This window comes from Sceloporus undulatus, unplaced genomic scaffold, assembly GCF_019175285.1.
Source record: "Sceloporus undulatus isolate JIND9_A2432 ecotype Alabama unplaced genomic scaffold, SceUnd_v1.1 scaffold_13, whole genome shotgun sequence".
NCBI lineage: Eukaryota > Metazoa > Chordata > Lepidosauria > Squamata > Phrynosomatidae > Sceloporus > Sceloporus undulatus.
In genome coordinates, this window is record NW_024802935.1 from 1,747,268 (window position 1) to 1,769,492 (window position 22,225).

Here is a 22,225-nt window from a genome sequence, read left to right on the forward strand (position 1 = left end):
GACACTGCAAACAATGTAGGGGCCTAGAAAGGAAAAAAACAAATGGAGAGTGTGACCCAACAAGAGCTGAAAACACTCCAATAGAAACTGTAATCCCCATGCTTCTCAGCCATGCTCTCAAGGCATTTGGGGATTGGGGAGGAGGTTTGAAATGGAGGACAGGCCCTGAAAAAGGGAGGACAGGTCCCCCCCTCAGGCTCAGCCTATGCTTCTTCTCAGTCATGCTCAAAATGGAGGGGGCTATGGAATTCCTCCTGGACAGAAGGCTGAGAAAGGAGGACGCCTCTGGCCCTGGATGGAGCTGAGTTCGGGGAGGCAAGAGGAAGGAGGGCTCCTCTGGAGGCTGAGGAGGAGGAGGGACACAAGGCCCCATCTTGCTTTGACCCCTCAGCCTCCCTCCCAGCCTCCTGTTTACCACCACGTGAAACACGCAGCAAGGCTTTGCTTTCCGGGAAAGGTCCGCCGGCCCCTCGGCCCCTCAGCCTCCCTCCCTCCCTGCCTCCCTGGGCAGCAGCAGCAGCAGAAGGAAGAGCAGAAGGGCCGGGAGTTGGAGGAGGACCATTGCCCCCTCGACCAGGCAGCGGCCCCCGGGGGCCCTTCCTAGCCCTCGACGGAGCCCCAGGATGAGGCTCCCCTGCCCGCCCTGCCTTCTCCTCTCCTGCCTCTTGATCGCAGTCGCCATCTCTGAGGCCAGGACCTGTAAGTCACAAGCCCTTTCCTCTCCCAAGTTCCACTTTTGAGGGCATCCGCACTGCAGGGGATAATGCGGGTTGAGCCCGCTTTAAGCGCCATGATGCCCTGCTGTGGCATTCTGGGCGCTGTAGTTTGTTGTGGGTGCCAGAATGCCACAGCAGGGCGTCAGGGCACTTAAAGCGGACTCAACCCGCATTGTCCCCCCGCAGTGCGGATGCAGAGTCTCCTCAGGTTTGTTCAGAAGGTCCTCCCATCCCAAGTTTGGCAGGGTTTTCTTCTCAGGTTTTCCTGGGCTGCAGGCTTCTTTGGAAGAGCTGTGCTTCTGAGGGAGTGGATGGGCTCCTAAAATGGGGGCAAAGGTCTGCTCTTGAAAAGATGGATATCTCTGTATGTGGATTTTGTGGAAGTATTGGTTCACATATTATGTATGTATGTATGTATGTATGTATATAATGTGTATCATGTGTGGATTTTGTGGAAGAGTGTGTGTGTGTGTGTGTGTGTGTGTGTGTGTATGAATTATATATATATAGAGAGAGAGAGGTGTGGATTTTGTGGAAGTATGGGCTTATATATACACACATACGTGTATCTGTAGATGTATCTGTGTGTGGATTTTGAATTTGAATTAACATTCACACATACCAATAGCACATATATGTCTGTCCCTGGTTTCCACTCCACCAAATGCATCTGAGGAAGTAGACTGAAGTCTACTAAAGCTCATGCTGCTGACTTCTTTCTGTAGTTAGTCTCAAAGGTGCTACAAGATCTGTCTAGATACTGATTCCACAGACTAACGCGGCTATATCTTTGAATTCTACCTTATGTCTGGTGTCTCTCTGTGGAGATTATCACATGCAGACAGGATAGAGACAGGATTGCTCCCCCGTCCTTATCCCATCATTAACCCATCTGTGACTGATAGTGCAAAAGGCTTTCAAATCATAGTGCCGATCCCACCATTAACTCGTCATTAAAGCGGCATTTCAATAACGCAAACTTCCGTTAATGCAAAATGCCGGCCAGTGTCACTTTACTGATAGGTTAATGACAGGATCTGCGCGACATCATTTGAAAGTCTTTTAAGTGATCACTGTCATTCACACTTCCTGGACAGGTAATGATAGGTTAATGACAGGATCTGCACAATGTTGTCTGAAAGTCTTTCCCACAATTGTGCGGGAAGAATGGGACAGGAACGGGACAAAGATGGGATAACCCTGTGTGGTAATCTCTAGTGTGTTTGTGTGTGTGTGTGTGTATAAATTGTTGTTATTAGCAGCTCTCGAGTCAGATTGGACTCATGGCTCCCCTGTGGATGAGACTCCATGAATCCCTCCAGGAATCCCTATCCTCCACTGCTCTGCCCAGATCCTGCAAGCCTTTGCCCATAACCCCCCTGATTGAGTCTATCCATTTAGTTTGTGGCCTTCCTCTCTTTCTTGTACCCGCTAGCATTATTGTTCTTTCTAGTGATCTGTGCCTTCTCATTATGTGGCCAAAGTACAATAGTCTCAACTTGCTTCCAAGGAGAGCCCTGATCTGATCTGTTCGAGAACCCATTTGTTTGTCTTCTTGGCTGTCCATGGCATCCTAAGTACTCTTCTCCAGCACCACATTTCAAATGCGTTGATTTTCTTTCTGTCTGCTTCCTTCACTGTCCAGCTCTCGCATCCTTACATGGTAAAGTGGCCAGGATGATTCTGACTTTAGTGCTCAGTTGTATGTCTTTGCTCTTCAGTATCTTGTCCAATTCTTTCATAGCTGCCCTTCCCATTCCTAGTCTCCATTTTGGTTGATGTTTGATCCTAGATATAGGAATTCTTTAACTATTTCAATTTCCTAGTTGTCTAGCTTGAATTTGTGTATTTCTTCTGTGGTCATTATTTTTGTTTACTTTATGTTCAGCATCAGACCTGACTTTGCACCTTCATGTTTGACCTTCCTTGTTAAGGGGCTTTGCACCAGCCTGGGCCCAAACTAGGAGTGTGTGCGGGCTGAGCGTTTATTTTTGTTTACTTTATGCAACCCTACCACGCACCCCGGGTGCCATCTTGGCATGCCCCCACACAGATGGAGCGTGCCACGATCTCGTCCGTGCTGCGCAGCGCCCAAACAGTGCCACACCTTAAAAAGAACCCACCGGGAATGGGTCCTTTTTAGGCCTCCCAGAGGCTGCTGCGTTTTGTTGCTGAGGCCTCCATCCAGGGCAGAAAGGGGCGGCATTTCTGCCAATATGTACAGCCCCTATCTGTTCCACTTCCTGAATGTCTTCTACTAATATTATGGTGTTGTCCGCATATCTTAGGTTGTTAATGTTGCTGCCTCCTATCTTTGCTCATTCTTTTTCTGATTCTAATTCTATTTTTTGATTATGTTTTCAGCATATAAGTTAAACAAGTAGGGTGATAGGATGCAGCCTTGCCTGATCCCTTTGCCTATTGGGGACCACTCTGTTACTCCATATTCTGTTCTCTCTCTCTCTCTCACACACACACACACACACACACACACACACACACATCATACATAGCAATGTAGTCTCAGCTTTGCACAAGGCTTTGACTGATGAGAGTAGACTAAATAAAATCTCTCTCCTTTAAACAAATTCTCATCTCTCCACCCTCTTCAGTCAGTTTAGTGCAAAACAAAACTAAGGGGCTGGTTGAAGGGGAGGTCATGGCTCTGAAAAATAAACAGACGCCCAAGTGAATGAACCTATCTCTGAGTTGGGAAATAAATAAATGTATTCCTGGAGGTTGTGAGCTCACAAACAGCAGCTTTCCCCCCCTCCCCACAGGATGAAAGCTTGTCATAGTTTTGTTTCATTACTACATTGTATGCATGTGTGGTCCAAAGCCAGTGTTCTTTCAGATTTTTGAGTTTTGGCACAAATACTGTATTTCCCTTATTGCTCTGTTTTCCCCAGAGAAAGGTTTTATCTTGCTGTCACATTTGCATGGTTTTACAGAGGTTGTCTTCCATGTGGAGCCCTCCACCTCTCGTACTGTTTCTTCCATCGTTTTTCTTTCCAGCAAAAAAAAAAAAAAAATCCAACACCATTAAGAAAGCAAAGATAGAATAGGCAAACTATTATTTTTGATATATAGTATGTATTTATTATTGTTGTGTGCCTTTAAGTTGTTTCCAACTTATGGTGACCCTAAATTGGTCCATATCATGGAGTTTTCTTGGAAAGCTTCTTCAGAGAGGATTTGTCATTGACATCTTGTGAGGCTGAGACATTGTGACTTGCCCAAGGGTCACCCAGTGGATTTACATGGCCAAGCCAGGATTTGATCCTTGTTCTCCATAATGTATTTATTAGTTAAATTTATATCCAGTCTCTCCTCAAATGAACTCATGCCTCTTGTCCTCTCTACTTTATTCTCACAACAGTCTTGTGAAATAGGTCATGCTGAGAAAGTACCAGTAACTGTTCTAAGGTCACCTCAGTGAGTTTCATGGCTCATTGTTGATTAGATTCCCATCTGGAACTACAATCTAATGTCATTATTTACCTTGCAAATAAGGAGTGGAAATTATGTAGATCCTTCAGGTCTTGTATGTCACTTCCTGGCACTCCTAGCCAGCAAAGCTAATAATGAGAAATGCTGGAAGTTGTAATCCAGCATCACCTGGAAAGCTGACAGAGTCAGCCCTGAGATATAAGATCTATATATCAATATAGAGCCAGTGTTGTTTAGTGGCTAGAGTGATAGACCGGGACTCTGGCAGACCAAGGATCATATCCCTGTTCAGCTGCAGACCCCCTTAGGTATGTCACAATCTCTCAGCCTCAGAGCAATGCAATGGCAAGCCTCCTGTGAACAAATCTTATGAAAAACCCATGATAGGTTCACTTTAGGGGCTCCATAAATTCAGAATGCCTTTCAGGTACACTTGCACATACCCATACACATGCATAAGCACAAGTCAAGGTAGTAGATGATTGATTTATGCTCCCTTTCAGTCAAGAAACCTAAACTAGTTTATGTAGTTCACTTTATCCTCACTTCAAGCTTGTGAGACTGGACCAAGATCACCCAGTAAGGTACACAGCTGATCCGATTAAAATTTGGGACTTTCTGATTCTAGTTTTAATCTCTATGTCAACAAAGAGCTGAATAAAGGCTTTTGAGGGGCACAAGGGCAAACTATCATGTCAGTGTATTGTTTTGTACCAACATGAGATTAGACTCTCCTACCAGGATACCTTGCTAGGAGCAGGGAGGTGTTACCCAAAGATCAGATGGCAGGACTGGGGGATCCCCACTAGCTGTTAGCAGTGCTTCAAATGTTGGGGAAATTAGCTTCGCAAGAGACTTGGATACCTTTTGGACCATATGAACCAAAATATACCGGTACTAATTTGGAGGACTCCAAGTTTTTAGTGGATTAAGGAGGTTTTATTTATTTAGAAACTTATCCCTGAGATGATAGATGAAAAAGTTTGGCTGGGAACACAACAAGGGCTAGGCAGATTGGCTTACTCCTTTAGATGTGAAGAGATCCCTCAGGAAAAGAGATTCCACCTGAACATTAGGAGGAACTTCCTGGCAGTAAGGGCTGTTCGACAGTGGAATGCACTCCCTCGGAGGGTGATAGAGTCTCCTTCCTTGGAGGTCTTTAAACAGAGGCTGGATGGCCATCTGTCAGGGATGCTTTGATTTGGATTTCCTGCATGGCAGGGGGTTGGACTGGATGGCCCTAGTGGTCTCTTCCAACTCTACGATTCTATGATCCTTTTTCTCAGTTTTTGCAAGGAAATGCAGATTACTTGGGGGGGGGAGTAAGTAGCACTTTAGATTTGATGGTTTTGTTGCCCTTGATATACACATGCTTTGGGAGGAAGGATCCTTTTTTCTTGGTAACCTGACTTAGTGTTCCTGAACGGTCATTGATCTCTCAAAAACCTGCTGTCTCCAAATATGAGATATAAAAATATGAGGACTCCAAAATATAGTGTTAGGTATGTAGGAGTGCTTAACAAATGGAAAGTATATGGTGTGGTGTGTGTGGAGCATCTGTGGTCTATAAAGATAATCTTAACCTGGCCAGATTACTTGTTAGGGAACTTAAACACACTGAATGTGTTTACCTGAGTTTGAAGACCAGGTATAGACTGGGGATTCTGTTAGTGTACCAGACACCCCATTGCCTGTCAGGTTCCAAGGCTGAGCTCATGGAACTGGTCTCAGAGTTGCTATTGGAGTCACCCAGACTTTTCATATTGGGTGACTTCAGCATCCGATCTGAGGCCAGTGTGTCAAGGTGAGCCCACAGACTCATTAGGTCATACCCTTGATTGTGTTTTCAGGTCTGAGCAGGTGGATCTGTGGGCGAAGGTAATTAATACCTCTGTGTTGTCATAGATAGATCATTTTCTGATCAGAGTTACCTCACAGCTATTGTTTGTCCCTGAAGGGGTGGTGGAACTATCAAGATGGTCCACCTTTGAAGCTTAATGGATCCTTCAGGATTCTAGAAAGCTTTAGAAGGTTTTATCATTAACAGTCATTTGAAGCTCTAATCAACAAATGGAATCCAGACCTGACTAGCACTATTGACACAATTGTTCCCACACATCCTTTCCATCCTGTTACTAATCAGCCTTGTTGATATACAGAAGATCTCAGGGAGCTGAAACAGGAAGTATAACAACTGGGGTGCAGATGAAGAAAAACTTGATTTATATGCAACAACACACAGTATGAAGGAAATCTTTGTTCCTATAAGGAGGCAATAGTGCAAACAAAAATGCCTTCTTCTCTGCATTTATTCCATCTGTGAATTCACATCCAGCTGAACTATTCAAGGTGGTGACAGTCTAACCTAGCCGCTTTCCCCCCTGAACTCAATTCTAGAGCCTTCTACAGTTTGCTGTGATGCTTTTAACAATAATTTCCTAGATAAAATCTCTCAGATAAGAGCTGACTTTGATGCTGTCATTCCAGCAGAAGCTGACAATGTGGTGTCAATAGGCTTGCCATAACCCGGCGGCCCCCGTGCCATTCACGGTTTCGGGGGGCCCCTCCCGGTCACGGTCCGGTTTGGGCCCCCACCCGTGCCTTGTTCCCGGTTTGGGGAGTCCACTCCGGCCATTGCCGCTGCCGCTAATGCGCCTGCTGCGGCGCTGACCCACCTCCTCCTCCTCCGGCTCCACCTTCCTCCTCTTCCTCGGCGGGCCGGCGGCAGAAGCGCCGCTGCCACCGCGCCCCCACTGGGAGGGCTTGCGCACTGCCCAGGCCTCAGTACGGGCCAGTGGCAGCGTGCGCACCTTCCCCATTCCCTCCGCGCGTGCACACCTTCCCCATTCCCTCCGCGCGCGCGTGCACCTTCCCCATTCCCTCCGCGCGCGGGCCTGCCTACCCCACTTTCCTTCCTCCCGCGCCAGCCATCCTAAGGAGGAGGAGGGGGGAGAGGAGGAGGAGGAGGAAGGAGCCGGAGGAGGGGTGCCTGAAGGCCAGGGCAGAATTAGGCCACAGAAGGAGGAGGAGGAGGAAAGCTGAGTCAGTGGCCATTAGGTCTGCCTTGGTATTTTGGGGGTTTTAAATTATTTTTTAAAATATAAAATACTTATTTTATTTAATTTTTTTAAATTTTTTATTATTGCTTTTTATTTTTTATTTTATTAATTTTTATTATTGCTTGTTTTTGTTTTATTTTATTAATTTTTATTATTGCTTGTTTTTATTTTATTTCATTAATTTATATTATTGCTTGTTTTTATTTTATTTTATTAATTTTTATTATTGCTTGTTTTTGTTTTATTTGATGATGATGATGATGATGATGATGATGATGATGATGATGGTGATATTGATATCAACAAGCCTCTGAGGCACGGCCAATGTAACTTGCTGTGATTTTTACAAACTCATGCACAGTGAAGAAAAACCACAGTCCCTTGCCCAAGTGCACACTTCTGAGAAGTACAGTTGAACCCGAGGGCAAGTCCATTTCTGCCATCTGTCTAAGAATAATGCCAAAATGTCCTCCATTTTGATCATGCCTAAAAACATGCATTTATATTAACATTAAAAAAAAAAACCTCAATTTTTTGCGCGTCCTCCACTTTTATAAAAATGTGTCCTACATTTGAAAATGTTGCCCTACATTTGTCCTACATTTGTCCCGGTTTGGAGGTCCTCACTTATGGCAACCCTAGGTGTCAAGCAAGTCCATGAGTAGAATTATACTGGATCAATTTCAGTGGGTGATGTGGACAAACCACTAGGATGACTAAGAAGGGCAACCTGTCCTCTGTCCTCCTTGGCTAGTTGTCCAGGGAGGAGATGCAGCTAGATCTCAGCTGCTACACATTATTAATACATCTCTCAGGGATAGTTTTTTATCTGTTTAAAACAAGTGGTGGCATGACCTCTTCTTAAAAAGCCCACCCTAGACCCTCTGCACTTTAACAACTACAGACCAGTATGAAATCTTTCTTTTTTTGGACAAGGTGAGTGAGAGGCCAGTTGCCTTCCAACTCCAGTCTTGGATGATAGCTGGATGACTTTCCGAGACCCATTTCAAACAGACTTTAGAGCAGAATACAGTCGGCCCTCCACATTTGTGGCTTTGACTTTAGTGGTTTTGATTATTTGTGGATTTGATTAATTTAGTCTCTCTAGGAATACCTAGGTCCTAGGTCATCCAGATCCCAGCAGAGATTCTGCTGGAAATTGATGAAAGAGTTGTACCCTAAATGGCTTGGGCCCAGGGTACTTGGAGAACTGCCTCTCTCCATATAATCCGCCCCGCACACTCAGATCGGCTGGGAAGCATTTGCTGAGAGTCCCAGATTCAAAATACGCCACAACATCGCGTAGAGCCTATTCCATCTCGGCTCCTCTGCTCTGGAACACGCTTCCCAGTGAGCTCCGCTCGGCCACCTCCCTTGACCAGTTCAGAAAGGAACTAAAAACCTTCCTGTTCCAAAAAGCTTTCCCCTAATTCCTTTCCTTTGTAGCCTCCTTCCCCCCCCCCCCCCAACTGTTATTATTTTTGTTGTTGAACATCCTATGCTAGCTGGATATTGTTATTTTGTGATATTTTGAATTGTACTGTGATTTTAATGTATATTTGCTGTTTATCGTGTTTTTATCCTGTAACTGAAATTGTTGTAACCCGCCTTGATCTACGGCGGGCTATAAATAAATATTTTATTATTTATTACTATTATACTGGAGGATCTAGAGAATACTAGAGAAAACACTCCTCTAGGCATTTTTAGGTCCTCCAGCATGATTCTATGGTTACCTTTTGGCAGATATTGAGCATAGTGTTGGAGAACCTAGAGATTTCTGGAGAGGTTGGTCTCTCAGGTTAAAAGTAGTGTTTTTTTTTTTTAATTTATGGTTTTCGCACTTTCATAGGGGTCCTGTGCCCTAACCCCAGTGAATGTGGAAGGAGCACTGTACTGAATTGGTATGGTCGCCTTGGTGGATGATCTTTGCAGATCATCAACAGGGGGAGTGTGTCTTGTTGGTGCTTTTGGCTTCTCATAAGTATTCAGTACAGTATAATCAACCTTAGTATCCTTCTGGAACGCCTGAAGATTTGGGGAATAAGGGCACTGTGCCTCAGTGGTTCTGGTCCTATCTCTCCAGTAGGTTCCAGATAGCTAGGGATAGCTGCTCCTCAAAAAAAGAGCAGTCATACATAGTTTGGATCCAGGTTACCTACAAAATACCGTTCTGTATAATCCACCCTGTACATTCAAGGCTTTAGGAAGTAAAAGCCTTCGACTTCAGTTTGGGAAGACATTTAGGAGCTTGCCACATGGACAAAAAACCCAACTGCACTCCAACAGGATGCAGCCAGGTTGTGGGATGCAGCTGCGAATTGTTGCACCTAATTTGTTGCCGATTCCACCGGATGAGTGTAGCCTGCCCTCATCCCAGGTCCCAGGTGCTCTTCGGAGGCCGTTTTTCAAAGCCGGGAGCTTTCCAACTTTGAAAAGCAGTCTCTGAAGCGTGCCTGGGAACCAGGATGCAGCTGGGCTGTACTTGCCCAGCAGAATCAGTGGCAAATTACGTGCAATAATTCCCAACTGCATCTTGCAACTTTTTTTTTTGTTTGTTTGTTTGTTTTTTTTGTCCATGCGATAAGCTCCTTACTTTGGTTAGCTAGGATCAGGTTGGCAAAAGTTAACCAGAGGACTTTTTCTTCAGTCAACCCCAAATTGTGGAATGATCTGCTGGAAGAGATTCGAGAGCTGAGTACATTGCCTGAGTTTAAAACCGCATCACAGACCAATCTTTTCTGGCAGGTCTATCTAGATGATTTTTACATTATGTATTGATTGTTTTGAATATATATATATATATATATACACACACACACACACACACACATAGTATGTTTGTTTTTGTTGTTACAGTCTGAGCCACATATCCACAGGATCGATAGGCAATAGACTTCAGTGAGGTTGCTTGATCAAATGACCTTTTGATGTTTGGAAAGAAGCCAAGCTCCTTTTTTCTTTTCAAGTTAACATTTATTGTACTAGCCAAAGCCACAACAAAATGAGCTTATCAAAAAGCATAAAACATTTAACATTTAAAACAAAAGGCACAGAATACAAAGAACAAAAAATGTCCCAACATTTAATGTGCCGTTAAAAATAGTTAACTGTTAAAAATAGTTAACTGTTAAAAAGGGCAAATGGAAAAAGAGACATCTTTCCTGGATATTAGTAAACAAATATAATATAATCGTAAAGTCTAATTAATACTTGGTGTCTCCCTGGCAATTTATGGCAATTTTATTTAACTCTCTCTTTCTAATCTTTTTTGCAGCCATGGCAAAAAGAGCCACTCTATGTGTTACACAGTCGTTGGTGTCATTCAAAAGGAATTGGACCAAATCAACAGTAGAGCTCCCACTTTTGTTTGACAGCAAGGGTGTTAAAAATTTCTTTCTAGGGTCGCTGTACAATGGACAAATGAACAAGTAATGAACAATATCCTCCACCTGAGGCTGACTGCAGATGCATAATCTGTTCTCAAAAGGCACTTTGTTGTAGCGTCCATCTAGAACCGCAGTAGGCTTTACTTAAAGTCGTAGCTCAGGGAAGGCAATTCTCAAAGTAGGCAACTTGAGTTTAGTCAAATATCTGGCTCTGAAATGTTCAGTCTTCAAAAAGGAGAACCAAAAGGAAAATTGTGAGGTCCTAATTGACTGCAGATCTTTTCTTGAATCAGTCCAAAAAGAGGACTGATTCCTTAATTGCTTCTTATCCATGGCAATAACAGCATTCAACTCAGAAAAGTTATATTTTTGTAAAAGAATTTGAAAACTTGATTTCCAGAACTGGTTGTTGCACATTTCCAAGTAACACAAAGCTGGGAGATGATTAGTTGGTAAGACAGCAATATGTTTAAAATATCTTATCTGTGTAAAATCTATTCTTGTTTTAACTGAGGGGCAGCCAAATTCAGTGCTCAAAAAAGGTGCAGGAGTTCCATTTGGTAAAACGCAGAGCTTTCGGAAAAATTTGTTTTGTAATATTTCCAAGGTTTTGACAGTGTTGCAATCTGATCCCCATATTTCTGCACCATAAAGCATCTGGGCAATAACTTTGCTGTTGAAAATTTTTAAGGCAGGTTCAATCAACTGGCCGCCCAGCAAAGCTCTGATTGTTTTGTCAGATTTCAGTTTTACTGCCTCCCTATGGTTTTTCCAAGAAAGGGACTCACTGAAAACTATGCCCAAATATCTGAATAGTTGGGTTTGTTCTATGTTATGTTGGTCTAGGATCCATTTGTGCTTTGGAGAGTTTCTGCCGAATATCATTACCTTGGTTTTGTAGTAGTTTATTGACAAGTGTTCTTGATGGCAATAGACACTGAAAGCATTCATTAGATTTTTGAGACCTAAACAAGATAGGGAAATGAGCACTAAATCATCTGCATACATCAGAATGAAGATCTTTCTGTTCTTGATAACTGGGGAGGGAAATCAGCTGAAGATAAGAAAGATACCAGATCATTCATATAGATGTTAAAGATAGGGTTGCCATATCTGAGGACCTCCAAACCGGGAAAATGTAGGACAAGGTTTAAAAATGTAGGATTTTTTTTTAAAATTTCCTGGCCAGGAAATTAAAAAAAGGTCCTACATTTTTAAACCTTGTCCTCCTTCCCGGCTTGGGAGGAAGCCTCGGCCTCCTCTCAGGCCGGGAAGGGGCACGGGGGCCGCCCGTCATCATGGCCATCGCCGTGGTGGCAAGCGGCCTCCTCCTCCTCCCAAGCCCCGGTGAGGCCTTGGAGGACTCCGCAATCGTGGAGCCGCCTCAAAGGCCTCGCTGAGGCCTGGAAGGGAGTGTCTCCGCGGCCGGCCGCGGGTGGTGCCGTCCCGGTTTTGGCACCGGACAGGAACCGGGTTGTCACCGCCCAAAGCAGGATTGTAGTAAATAGATTGGCAAGGATGGAAGACCACCATTCAGCATATTCTTTGAAAAGTTCTGAAGAAAGCATATCCTCTCCTGGAGCTTTCTTGGGTTTCAATGAAGCAATTAAACATTTTATCTCATCGGCTGTGACTGGTTGCCACTCAGGGAGATTAGAAGAATCTTTATCCATCCAGACAGCTTCAGAAGGGCTGGAATGAGAGTGAAAAATGTTGGACAAATATTTAATCCATGTAGGGGCAGTGATTGAGGCTTCATGTAAATTCTTTGCTTTTTTAAAGCCTTGAGTAACAATTTCCCAAAATTTTTCTTCTTTCCATTCTAATTTTCAGTCTTTTCCATTGTCCATTCGACTTCTAAATCAACCAATTTTTTTTCATTTCAATTAGCATGTTTGACCTACATTGAAGATATTGAAATGTTGTCATTCACTCACAGTGAAATCCATGAAACATTATTTACATATTATTGACTTTATAGACTAAATGGAAACCTGTTTAATAAATAATTCTGTTGAAATAAATGGGATTTTATTTCAAAATCAAAATTAACCTCCAGAGCCATCCTCCTCCCCCGCTGTTATATCAGCACAGCAACTTTGCTTCTCCAAATATTCTTTCTCCTTCTCCCTCTTTCATTACTATTCACAATCTGACTTGTATTTGCTGCTGTTTTGATTGTGGGCAAATGCTTTGCTTCAAGTCACTTAGACCAGTAAAGCTGTATTTTATACTACATTTCCTCTGTGATCGTTCTCCCTGAAATGACACAATTCATACACAAGTATGTTGTTTGACTTAGGTCCAGGCTATATTCTTGTAACCAGGATATCTGAATGACTTTATCTCACTAAATGAGCCCACCTAAGCTTTAAAATGGTCAGTGGAGAGCTTTTTCTCTGTTCCACAGTTTTCCAAGGCACATATGATATTGCTGAATCAGAGTAAATCTCCTTGGCAGAAATATATTTAAAACCTTCAGCCATGAGGGAAATTATAAGTAGTTGGGAATATTACAAGCAGCAGATATACAACATATGAAAAGATAAAAGAAATTACTACTATTAGTATGCTAAAAAAGTATGCATAGTACTATTATCAAAACTTAATGGCAGAAACATAATTCAGGGCATAAACTCCTAGACCATACCAGGTTTTGATTAAGTGCTAAAATTGTTGATTGGACTTGAGCAGAACTAAATTTACTAGACAGAAAAGCCTACAAAGTTGTGACATCAAACAACCCTTTACATCCTCATTCATCAACTATGGGCTTTTTCATTCTTGCCTTTGTTCTACAAAGTGGTGTTTATACCATTGCTATATTACTGGGATTGTAATGCTACTTTTCATACTTCAGTTTTGGTTCTGTGTTTCTAGCTATTGTTCCCACTTTAGCTGTACTACACTAGGGGCAATTTGGAATGAGCAATCAATATCTTCCAGATACATACTGTATTTTCTGGCGTATAAGACTACTTTTTAACCCAGGAAAATTTTCTCAAAAGTCGGGGGTCGTCTTATACGCCGGGTGTTCTCTTATAGGGCTGAAACCTCCGAGCCAGAATGGAGTATCTGCGGTCACCGCATATGGTGGGGGGAGCTCAAAAACGGCCGCGGCATATGTAGTGACCATATGAAAGCTGGAAGGGAGGCGCTGTACAAGTACGGTAGAAGAAAATCTTGGAGACAGAGAGGGATGGGCAGGCAGGGAGAGCTGACCAATCCAAGCAGGCTTTGTATACAACAAGTTTTCCTTCTAAGTATCTGCATGTCATAAGCATTTTAATTAAAATTACCATATTGAAATCAAATCTGATTTTTTTATTTTTATTTGGTGTGTGTTGGAAGAGGGGTAGTCTTATACGGCGAGTATATCCCAAACTCTATATTTTAAATGGAAAAGTTTAAATAGAAAAGCTTATACGCCCAGTCATCTTATACGCCGGAAAATACGGGTACTTCCCTTACTCTCATCCTTATTTGGCTATTTCCCAGGAGCCACATGTTATTTCTCCTCACACCACAAATCCTGTCTTTAAAAAAAATACTGCTGTGATAGTTCTAGTGTGAGATTCCTTTAGCATGTTCCAGTGGGCTGTAGGGAAATGATAATTCACTTGAACATCATGGTAGACACCTTAGAATTTGAAAGAGTAGCAAAAAGAAAGCATGCAGGATGTTTTTAACGGTTAGAAAATTGTGATATCACTGGTATGATTCTTGACAGTAAAATAAACGTCAAAGGGGAGCAAATAGGAGTCAGTCATTTATCCTTCTAGCCAGCAATGAAGTTGAATCTTGCCAACAATACTACTATATTCTCAGCAATGAAGAGATTTCTCTGGACATCAGACTATATATACACAAAATATTTAGTTTAAGGGAAATTATTTTAAAATATGTTGGTTTTTTTCCTAACAATTTCTATTTTGAAATTCATTATTATATATAGTACTCCATGTATACATGTTGGTGGGGGGATAGAGCCTCTCTTGTTCTTCTACTGAATGGAATTAAAGTTTTAAAATAAGAATGAAATGTCCTGTCATTCTCCATTGTTTAGAAATTACTTATATTGAAGTGTCCCTTAATGAACATCACTACTTGGTATGGATCCATTTTCAGAGACAATTCGAAGTGCTGGTTATGACCTATAAAGCCCTACATGGCTTTTCCCTGTATGAATCTGCCTATGTCTTGAGATCTTCTGAGGAGGCCCTTCTTGATGTCCCATCACCCTCTAAGGTACAGATGGTGGAAACATTGGAGAAGGTTTTTTCAGTAGCTGCCCCCAGGGCTATCATACTCTCTTCCCAGAGAGGTTAAACTGGCACCCTCCTAGCTATGTTCCTTAGGCAGGTAAACTGTTCTTTGGGCAGGCCTTGGACAACTCATTGCTCAGTCAGAAAAGGCCTTTCATAATGTGCTAGATTTCCTGTGTTTTTCACTTAATGGTTTGCATTTCAACAGGTTTAAATTGTTTGATAGTTTAATCTCATTTTAAACTTTGTATGTTGCGAATTTTTAGCTGCAAGTGTTTGAATGTGGGAGAACATTGGTGATGATGATGATTGGTGTAATTTTTAGTGGAATTTCAAAACAAATGTGTTTATTCAGCTAACAGTTAGTGATCATAGATTTGGAAGCGACCATAAGAGTTATCCAGTCCAACTCCTTGCCTTGCCATACAGGAAGACACAATCAAAGCACTCTCAACAGATAGCCATCTTGCTTCTGTTTAGAAACCTCCAAAGAAGGAAACTCCACTACTGTACACTCTTAAGCAGCATATTCCACTGTCTAACAGATCTGTCAGAAAATTATTCCTAATGTTTAAGTGTAATCTCTTTTCCTGTAGTCTAAATCCATTGCTCTATGTCCTAGGATATTATCACACTCACCTACACTTCTACTGCAGCCATGCTAGTTTAAGAAAAGAAGCATACCAATTTGGCATTATTTATTATCACACTTTTTTTCAATAGTACCTTGGCACTACTGTGGCATTCAATGGTCATACAATCTCTTTTCAGCACCACTGCCACAATGCCACCTTCTGACCCCTGTATGTCCTACCCAGCACATGCATGCCTTTCAACTCTTTAAAGCAGTCTGCTGAGCCTCCTATTGCACAGAAACCCATAGTGGAAAAGCAAATGGGAGGCATTGATGGGTCAGTTAAAAGGTGCACTCCAGGAACTGATGGAATTCACATCGGCTACATGACAGACATGGCATTGTGCAGTAAATAAGGGCCAAGGATGCCATTATTCCTTGCAAATAGTGCTTTGTGAGCCTTGTGTAATAAAAACCCTAGTCTGGAGCAGCAGAAAACAAGCTTGCTCCATCCTCAGTATGTGTATGGAGTGTATATCAAAGCATCTTTCAATATGTGTATTGAGTGAATGTCAAAGCATCCTTGACAAACACACACAAAATGAATTTTAGTACTTGTATAGGTTTAAACCATTTAGTAAATCTTCTTTTAAAAATAAATGGGTATTTTTGAATGGTGGTCAGAGAAAACAACAAAACTTAAACAGTGAAATGGAAGACAAAAAAAAGCTCCTTAGTGCCAACCAGGAGAATCGTGTTGAGCCTAATGAAATTGGAGTGTCCTTGTTTTCTCACAGTAGTGCACTGCATGTCAATTTGTGTTGACTTTCTTCTGCCTGTTGTGCATGCCCAGGACAAACATTGCTTTGGAAACGAAGCATCCCTCTTTCTCCCCTTTGGCTTTTGTTGTTGGCATATAATCCAGTGTACAGTAGTGTTGGGAAGGGTATGTGGATAAACATGCTACAGGGAAATATCTGTGTGGTACTTCATTCCACTGACCTCTTGCCAGTTTTCCAGTGTTACTTTCCTGCTGCCCTCCTGCTTATATTTAGTCAGCACTAGGCTGTCTTTTTTTTTTTTTTTTGGGGGGGGGGGGATAGGAATAGAAGTGATAATTGTAAGAAAATGTTGTTGTTGTTGTTGTTATTGATCATCCTTGGCATGGCAACCCCACTCCATTTCTTTCTCACAGGTTCTGTTGGTACTCATCATCTATACAGCGATTGGGGGAGTGATTAGAAAAGAGATATTTGTGGCACTTATAATCTGTATCAGCAATTGGGGAACTGATTACTTTAGTAAGGAGATACTGTACTTGTGTTTTCTGTAATGTTCTTGAAGTGTCTGGGTACATATCACTGTGAAATCTGTTGCATGAAATGACTGCCAGTGGTGTTTGCTTTACAGTAAATGTTTGAGGCCACACTTCCACTCCCTGGAGCCTTCTCTCATAGCCTCCAACATTTCACAGATGAAAATCAGGACATGTGTAGCCAAGCATCAGAGTATGTTTAGGATGGCAAAATGTATTAATGAAGAAGAACTGACAAGCTAGGAGAGGCTGGAGCAGTTTGCTTCTGCCTGAGCCTACTGGCTCAGAAAGATCCTCCCACTCTTTCCTCTTCTCCCCTGCTGAGTTAAGTGCAAACTAATACTGTATTATTGAACTCAGTTTATGGTGATTAAAGTAAGTGGGCAGCAAATGAGGAAAGTGGAAAGAGAAGAGGAAAAGCTGTGCACTTTAAAAACAGTTGAAAAGGGGGGATGATAGGTGTTTAATCAAGACTGTCCCTGCCAAATTTGGACATTCAGATGGTATGCTCTCTTTAGGAAAATCTGCTCAAGAGGGAGGGCTCCAGTTTGCCATTTAAAAGATGAGCAATTTCCTTTTTCTTGTTTCTTTCCAAACAAATTCTGATCCATATCTTCAAGTCTAGTTAATTCCACTTCCAAAGCAAGAGGGGATTTTATAGTCACAGCCCCCCCTCCTTGACTGAAGTTGACTAAATCACATAACTGTTCCAGCCTTCATAGTGTGGGTTCATTCATAATGATCTCCACTAAAGGGGAATTTGCTGACTTCATTTGTGCTTATCAGCTTTTTGTTTTTTCAGGATTTTACAAAGCAAACATTCACAAAGCAATCCTAGCATTTTATTTCTGTTCCATATACTTTTCTGACAATGTTCCAGTGGCTCCCCAAACCTTGACTTTTAATATTTGTTCTGTGACATTGCTTGATGGAACAACAGAGACTTATAAATGCAAAATGTTTGTTTTTATTTAGTTTTATCTCAGCATCATGCCTCAGAGTTTCTGGTCCGAAAACGTCGAGCAAATTCCTTTATGGAAGAAAGTAAGAAGGGGAATTTGGAACGGGAATGTATTGAAGAATACTGCAATAAAGAAGAAGCCAGGGAAATATTTGAAAATAACCCTGAAACGGTAAGGAATATAAAGACATTAAACAGTTATTAAGGAATGAAGCATAGTCTGATTCTGTCCAAACTTATTTTGATAGTTTACCACTGTGGTAGACTACTAACTATTGTATGTAGGGGTTTCTGGGTATTGTAATCCAAAAAAGTGATTTTGCCAAGCTTTGATTAATTGTTGATTCACTTCTAGTGTTCAAGATACACATATTCATTTGACAGATATCTTAATAAGCTCATATTTTTATATAATGATAATAAATTGCAAAGCAACCTAAATGCAAGAAGCCTATCTAGAAAGTTAAAATAATGTGCCAGTTGCGAGGTACAGCCAGGTTGTTAGATAACTGACTATAAGGCATGTGGGAATTTTCCCCTTTTTTCTATTTCAGTAATTTTATTTATATTTAAACCTGTCCTTGCTCTTATGAAATTTATTTCACTTATATTCCATTTTCCTCTCAGGAAATAACTTGGTTCCCTGGTGTTGTCCAAGGTAAAACTTGCTTAGCTTTAGCACCAGTAAGTGGCCAGTGGCATAAATTATTGTTAAAGTCCAGAGGGTATAAGCTAGAAAGTCCTTAATTCAGAAGATATTTCTGATATGAACTTACTAGAATGCCTTTGGGCAAGCTCCTTCCTTTTTTGCTTTTACCTTGTTCTCACATTAATATGGAGATAATGCTTTTGTATTCTGCTTTGCAGGTTTGTTATAAAGGTGATTGACGGGATTTATGTAAAGTACTTAAAACTTACTGAATATTTATTTTATTTATGGTATTTATACCCCACCCTTCAGCCCTAAAGACTATCAGAGCGGCTTACAATTGTTATGTTTAATTAGACGATTCCCTGCCCTTAGGCTTACAATCTAAAAGACATGACACAAAAGGGGAAGGGAATGGTGGTGGGAGGCCTGGACCAAGGCAAATTGACTGGAAGGGGAGGGCTCTTCTTCTTCAGGCTAGCCCTGATGGAGCTGGGCCTGCCTTGTCACTCCCTCTCAGGCCGAAGGATGACAGTTACAATATCATGGAGGGAGGGCTCTCTTTCTTCAGGCTAGCCCTGGTGGAATTAATTCTAAGACTACAGTCATAAACAAATTGACTTAAGAGTAAGTTCCTTTGAAGTCACTGGAGCTTGCTTCTATAGTCTTGACCCAATTCCTACTCCTCTTCTAATCTCTATCGCTCCTCCTTTTCTGCCCTCACTTCTCCATATCTTCAATCTCTCTCTCTCTCTCTACAGGCTCCTTCCCGTCAGACTTCAAACATGCTCTCATTTCCCCAATTCTGGAAAAAACCTTCTCTTGACCCCTCCTCTTTGTCTTGCTATCGTCCGATTTCTCTTCTTCCCTTTCTTTCTAAGGTTTTGGAACGGGTTGTTTATTCTCGCTGTCTAGAGTTTCTTGAAGCCAACTCCATTCTTGATTCCTTTCAGTCTGGTTTCCGCCCAAGGCATTCCACAGAGACAGCTCTCACTAAGATCTTGAATGACCTTTTATGGGCCAAGGCTAATGGCCTTTACTCTGTTCTCATCCTTCTTGATCTGTCTGCAGCCTTTGACACCGTTGATCACTGTCTTCTAGTTGATAGACTTTCTGACCTTGGGTTCTCAGACTCTGTTCTTGACTGGTTTAGATCTTATTTGTCAGGACGATCTTTTGCAGTGGTCACTGGTGGTCAAACTTCGTCCTCTGTTCCTTTATTTGTTGGAGTGCCCCAGGGCTCTGTTCTGGGTCCCCTTCTGTTTTCTCTCTACACACTGTCCTTAGGTAAACTCATTAGTTCCTTTGGTTTTTCCTACCATCTGTACGCCGATGACACCCAGTTATATCTTTCCACCCGTATCCTTTCTCCAAGGCTTGAACAGCAAGTTTCGTCTTGTCTCACAGCTGTCTCGCAGTGGATGCGCCATCGGCGTTTGAAGCTCAACATGTCCAAGACGGAGCTTCTTGTCTTTCCTCCTAAGCCCACCCTTCAACACTCCTTTTCTGTCTCTGTGGACAACATTTCTATTCAACCAGTCCAGCAAGCCCGCAGTCTTGGTTTCATCTTTGACTCTTCTCTGTCGTGTATCCCTCAGATCCAGACCACAGCCAAGGCTTGTAGATTCCTTTTGTACAATATTGCCAAAATCTGACCATTTCTCTCTGCCTCTACTGCCAAAATCCTGGTCCATGCCCTAGTGATCTCACGACTTGATTACTGTAACATCATTCTGGCAGGGCTTCCTCTTTCTCACCCCCGTCCTTTAATTTCTGTCCAGCATTCAGCTGCACGCATTATCACATCCGCCCACCACTCTGACCATATCTCTCCTTTGCTGGCATCCCTTCACTGGCTCCCCCTCCCTTTCCGCATTCAGTATAAGCTCCTGCTGTCGACGTTTAAAGCCCTCCATGGGCTGGCCCCTCCTTACTTATCAGACCTTCTTTCTCCTCACCTTCCCACCAGGGCCCTCCGTTCTGCTAGTCAAGGTCTGCTGTCCCAGCCCAGGATTTCCTCTGCCCCATCTCGGATTTGCCCCTTTTCACTTGCTGCTCCTCACTCCTGGAACCTTCTTCCCCCACGAGCAAGAGCCATCACTTCTTTAACCAGCTTCAAAACGGAGTTGAAGACTGTCCTGTTCAGAGAAGCATTCCCAGGCCTTGCATAATTATCGCTTGCCTCCCTGGATGAAGATTAACCATCCATTATGAAGCCAAGCCCTCCGTCCAGTCCACCTGCCTTGGTCCAGGCCTCAGAGGTAGAGGGGAACTGCTGGACCTCATTCCCTTCCCCACCACTACTCCCTTCTCCTTTTGTGTGGTGTCTTTTTAGATTGTAAGCCTGAGGGCAGGGAACTGTCTAATTAAAAAGACTGTATGTACAGCGCTGTGTAAATTTACAGCACTTTATAAATAAAGGTTAATAATAATAATAATTAATAATTAATAATAATAATAATAATAATAATAATAATAATAATAATAATAATAATAATAATACAACACAGAAATATTCCAGTTTGCGACGGGTTTAACTGCTCTGGCTTGGTGCTAGGGAAACTTGCGAATTGCAGTTTATTGCGGCATCAGAGCTGTCTGACAGAGAAGGCTAAATGGCTCACAAAATGTTCCCAGAATTCCATAGTATTAAACCAGGGCAGTTAAAGTGGTCTCAAACTGGATTACAGTTTGAGCCACAGGTGTAGCTGTCAAATATTAAAAATTAAAAGAAGTAGTTGTCTTCCATTAATAAATATAATATAGCATCACACTCATAAACATATTAATATGCAAGGAGAGATATTAAGCATGAAAACCCTTCTGCCACCTTCTTGTTCTAGTCTTGTCAATGGTTATGCAAATTCTAAATCCTAGGATGTGCCGCCATAAATAGAGGAAGGCTGTGCAGCAGACAGTACATATAGAAAGTAGTGAGAACAGTGACAGGGGTGGTGAGACATAAATCCCTGCTTCCTCTTCTCACCATTACACAAGTGTGTAAAAGAGCCTACTTCTTTTTACAGCATTAGCATACTATTGTAACGAAATAGTATTTGCACAGTTCAGAGTGCTGGATATGACCGATACAGCCCTATTTATGTTAGTCCAGTCTAGACAGACAACATCTCCTCATATGAGCCTGCCCAGCCCCTGCTTTCTTCAGGAGAGGCTCTTCTTTGAGTCCCACCACCTTCAGGGGTACAGTTGATTGGGACACAAGATAGGGTCTTCTCAATGGCTGCCTCTAGACAAATAAACTCTCCCTCTGAATGCTAGTATATCTCCCTTCTTGCTGTCCTTTTATCAGCAGGTGAAGCCTCTCTTTTTTCATTCTGGCATGCTTTTAGAACTGAAGGTTCAGTGAAAATGGCTGCATCCACACTGCCAAAATAATCTAGTTAAACACCGCTTTAACTGCCATGGCTCAGTGCTAGGGGCTTCTGGGGATTGTAGTTTCTTTTGGCACCAGCACTCTCTAACAGAGAAAATTCCCAGAATCCTGTAACATGGAGCCATGGCAGTTAAAGGGTGTCAAACTGGATTATTTCTGAAGTGCAGGTGCAGGCAATGTGTATTTAACATAGGAGGTTTCTTTTCTCTTATACTAATTTAATTCCATAATGTTGAAGAGAAGACTGTTTATAATATGTAGATAATTATTTGTTTTCATTTAAAAAACCTGGAAAAAACCTGAAGGTTTAATGAAAGAGCGTTTAAGATGATGCTGTATTGTTTTAAATTGTACAGTTTTTAAATTGTGGTTTTTAAAACAATTTCTAAGTATATGTGTTAAGGTTGCATAGAGAGCCAGCATGTTGTAGTGGTTTGAGCATTAGACTATGAT

The 22,225-nt window shown here is 42.1% G+C and overlaps 1 protein-coding gene across 1 annotated transcript in view; it reads left to right on the plus strand.

Moving 5' to 3' along the window:
* The first annotated feature begins 480 nt into the window (after window positions 1-480).
* Window positions 481-22,225, plus strand: part of LOC121917232 (vitamin K-dependent protein S-like) — a 75,573-nt gene continuing 53,828 nt past the window's right edge. Inside the window, exons 1-2 of the mRNA XM_042442990.1 lie at window positions 481-699; window positions 17,744-17,901. Coding sequence (XP_042298924.1) covers window positions 624-699; window positions 17,744-17,901 — 234 coding nt within the window. The 5' untranslated portion in view covers window positions 481-623. The remainder of the gene's footprint in view (window positions 700-17,743; window positions 17,902-22,225) is intronic.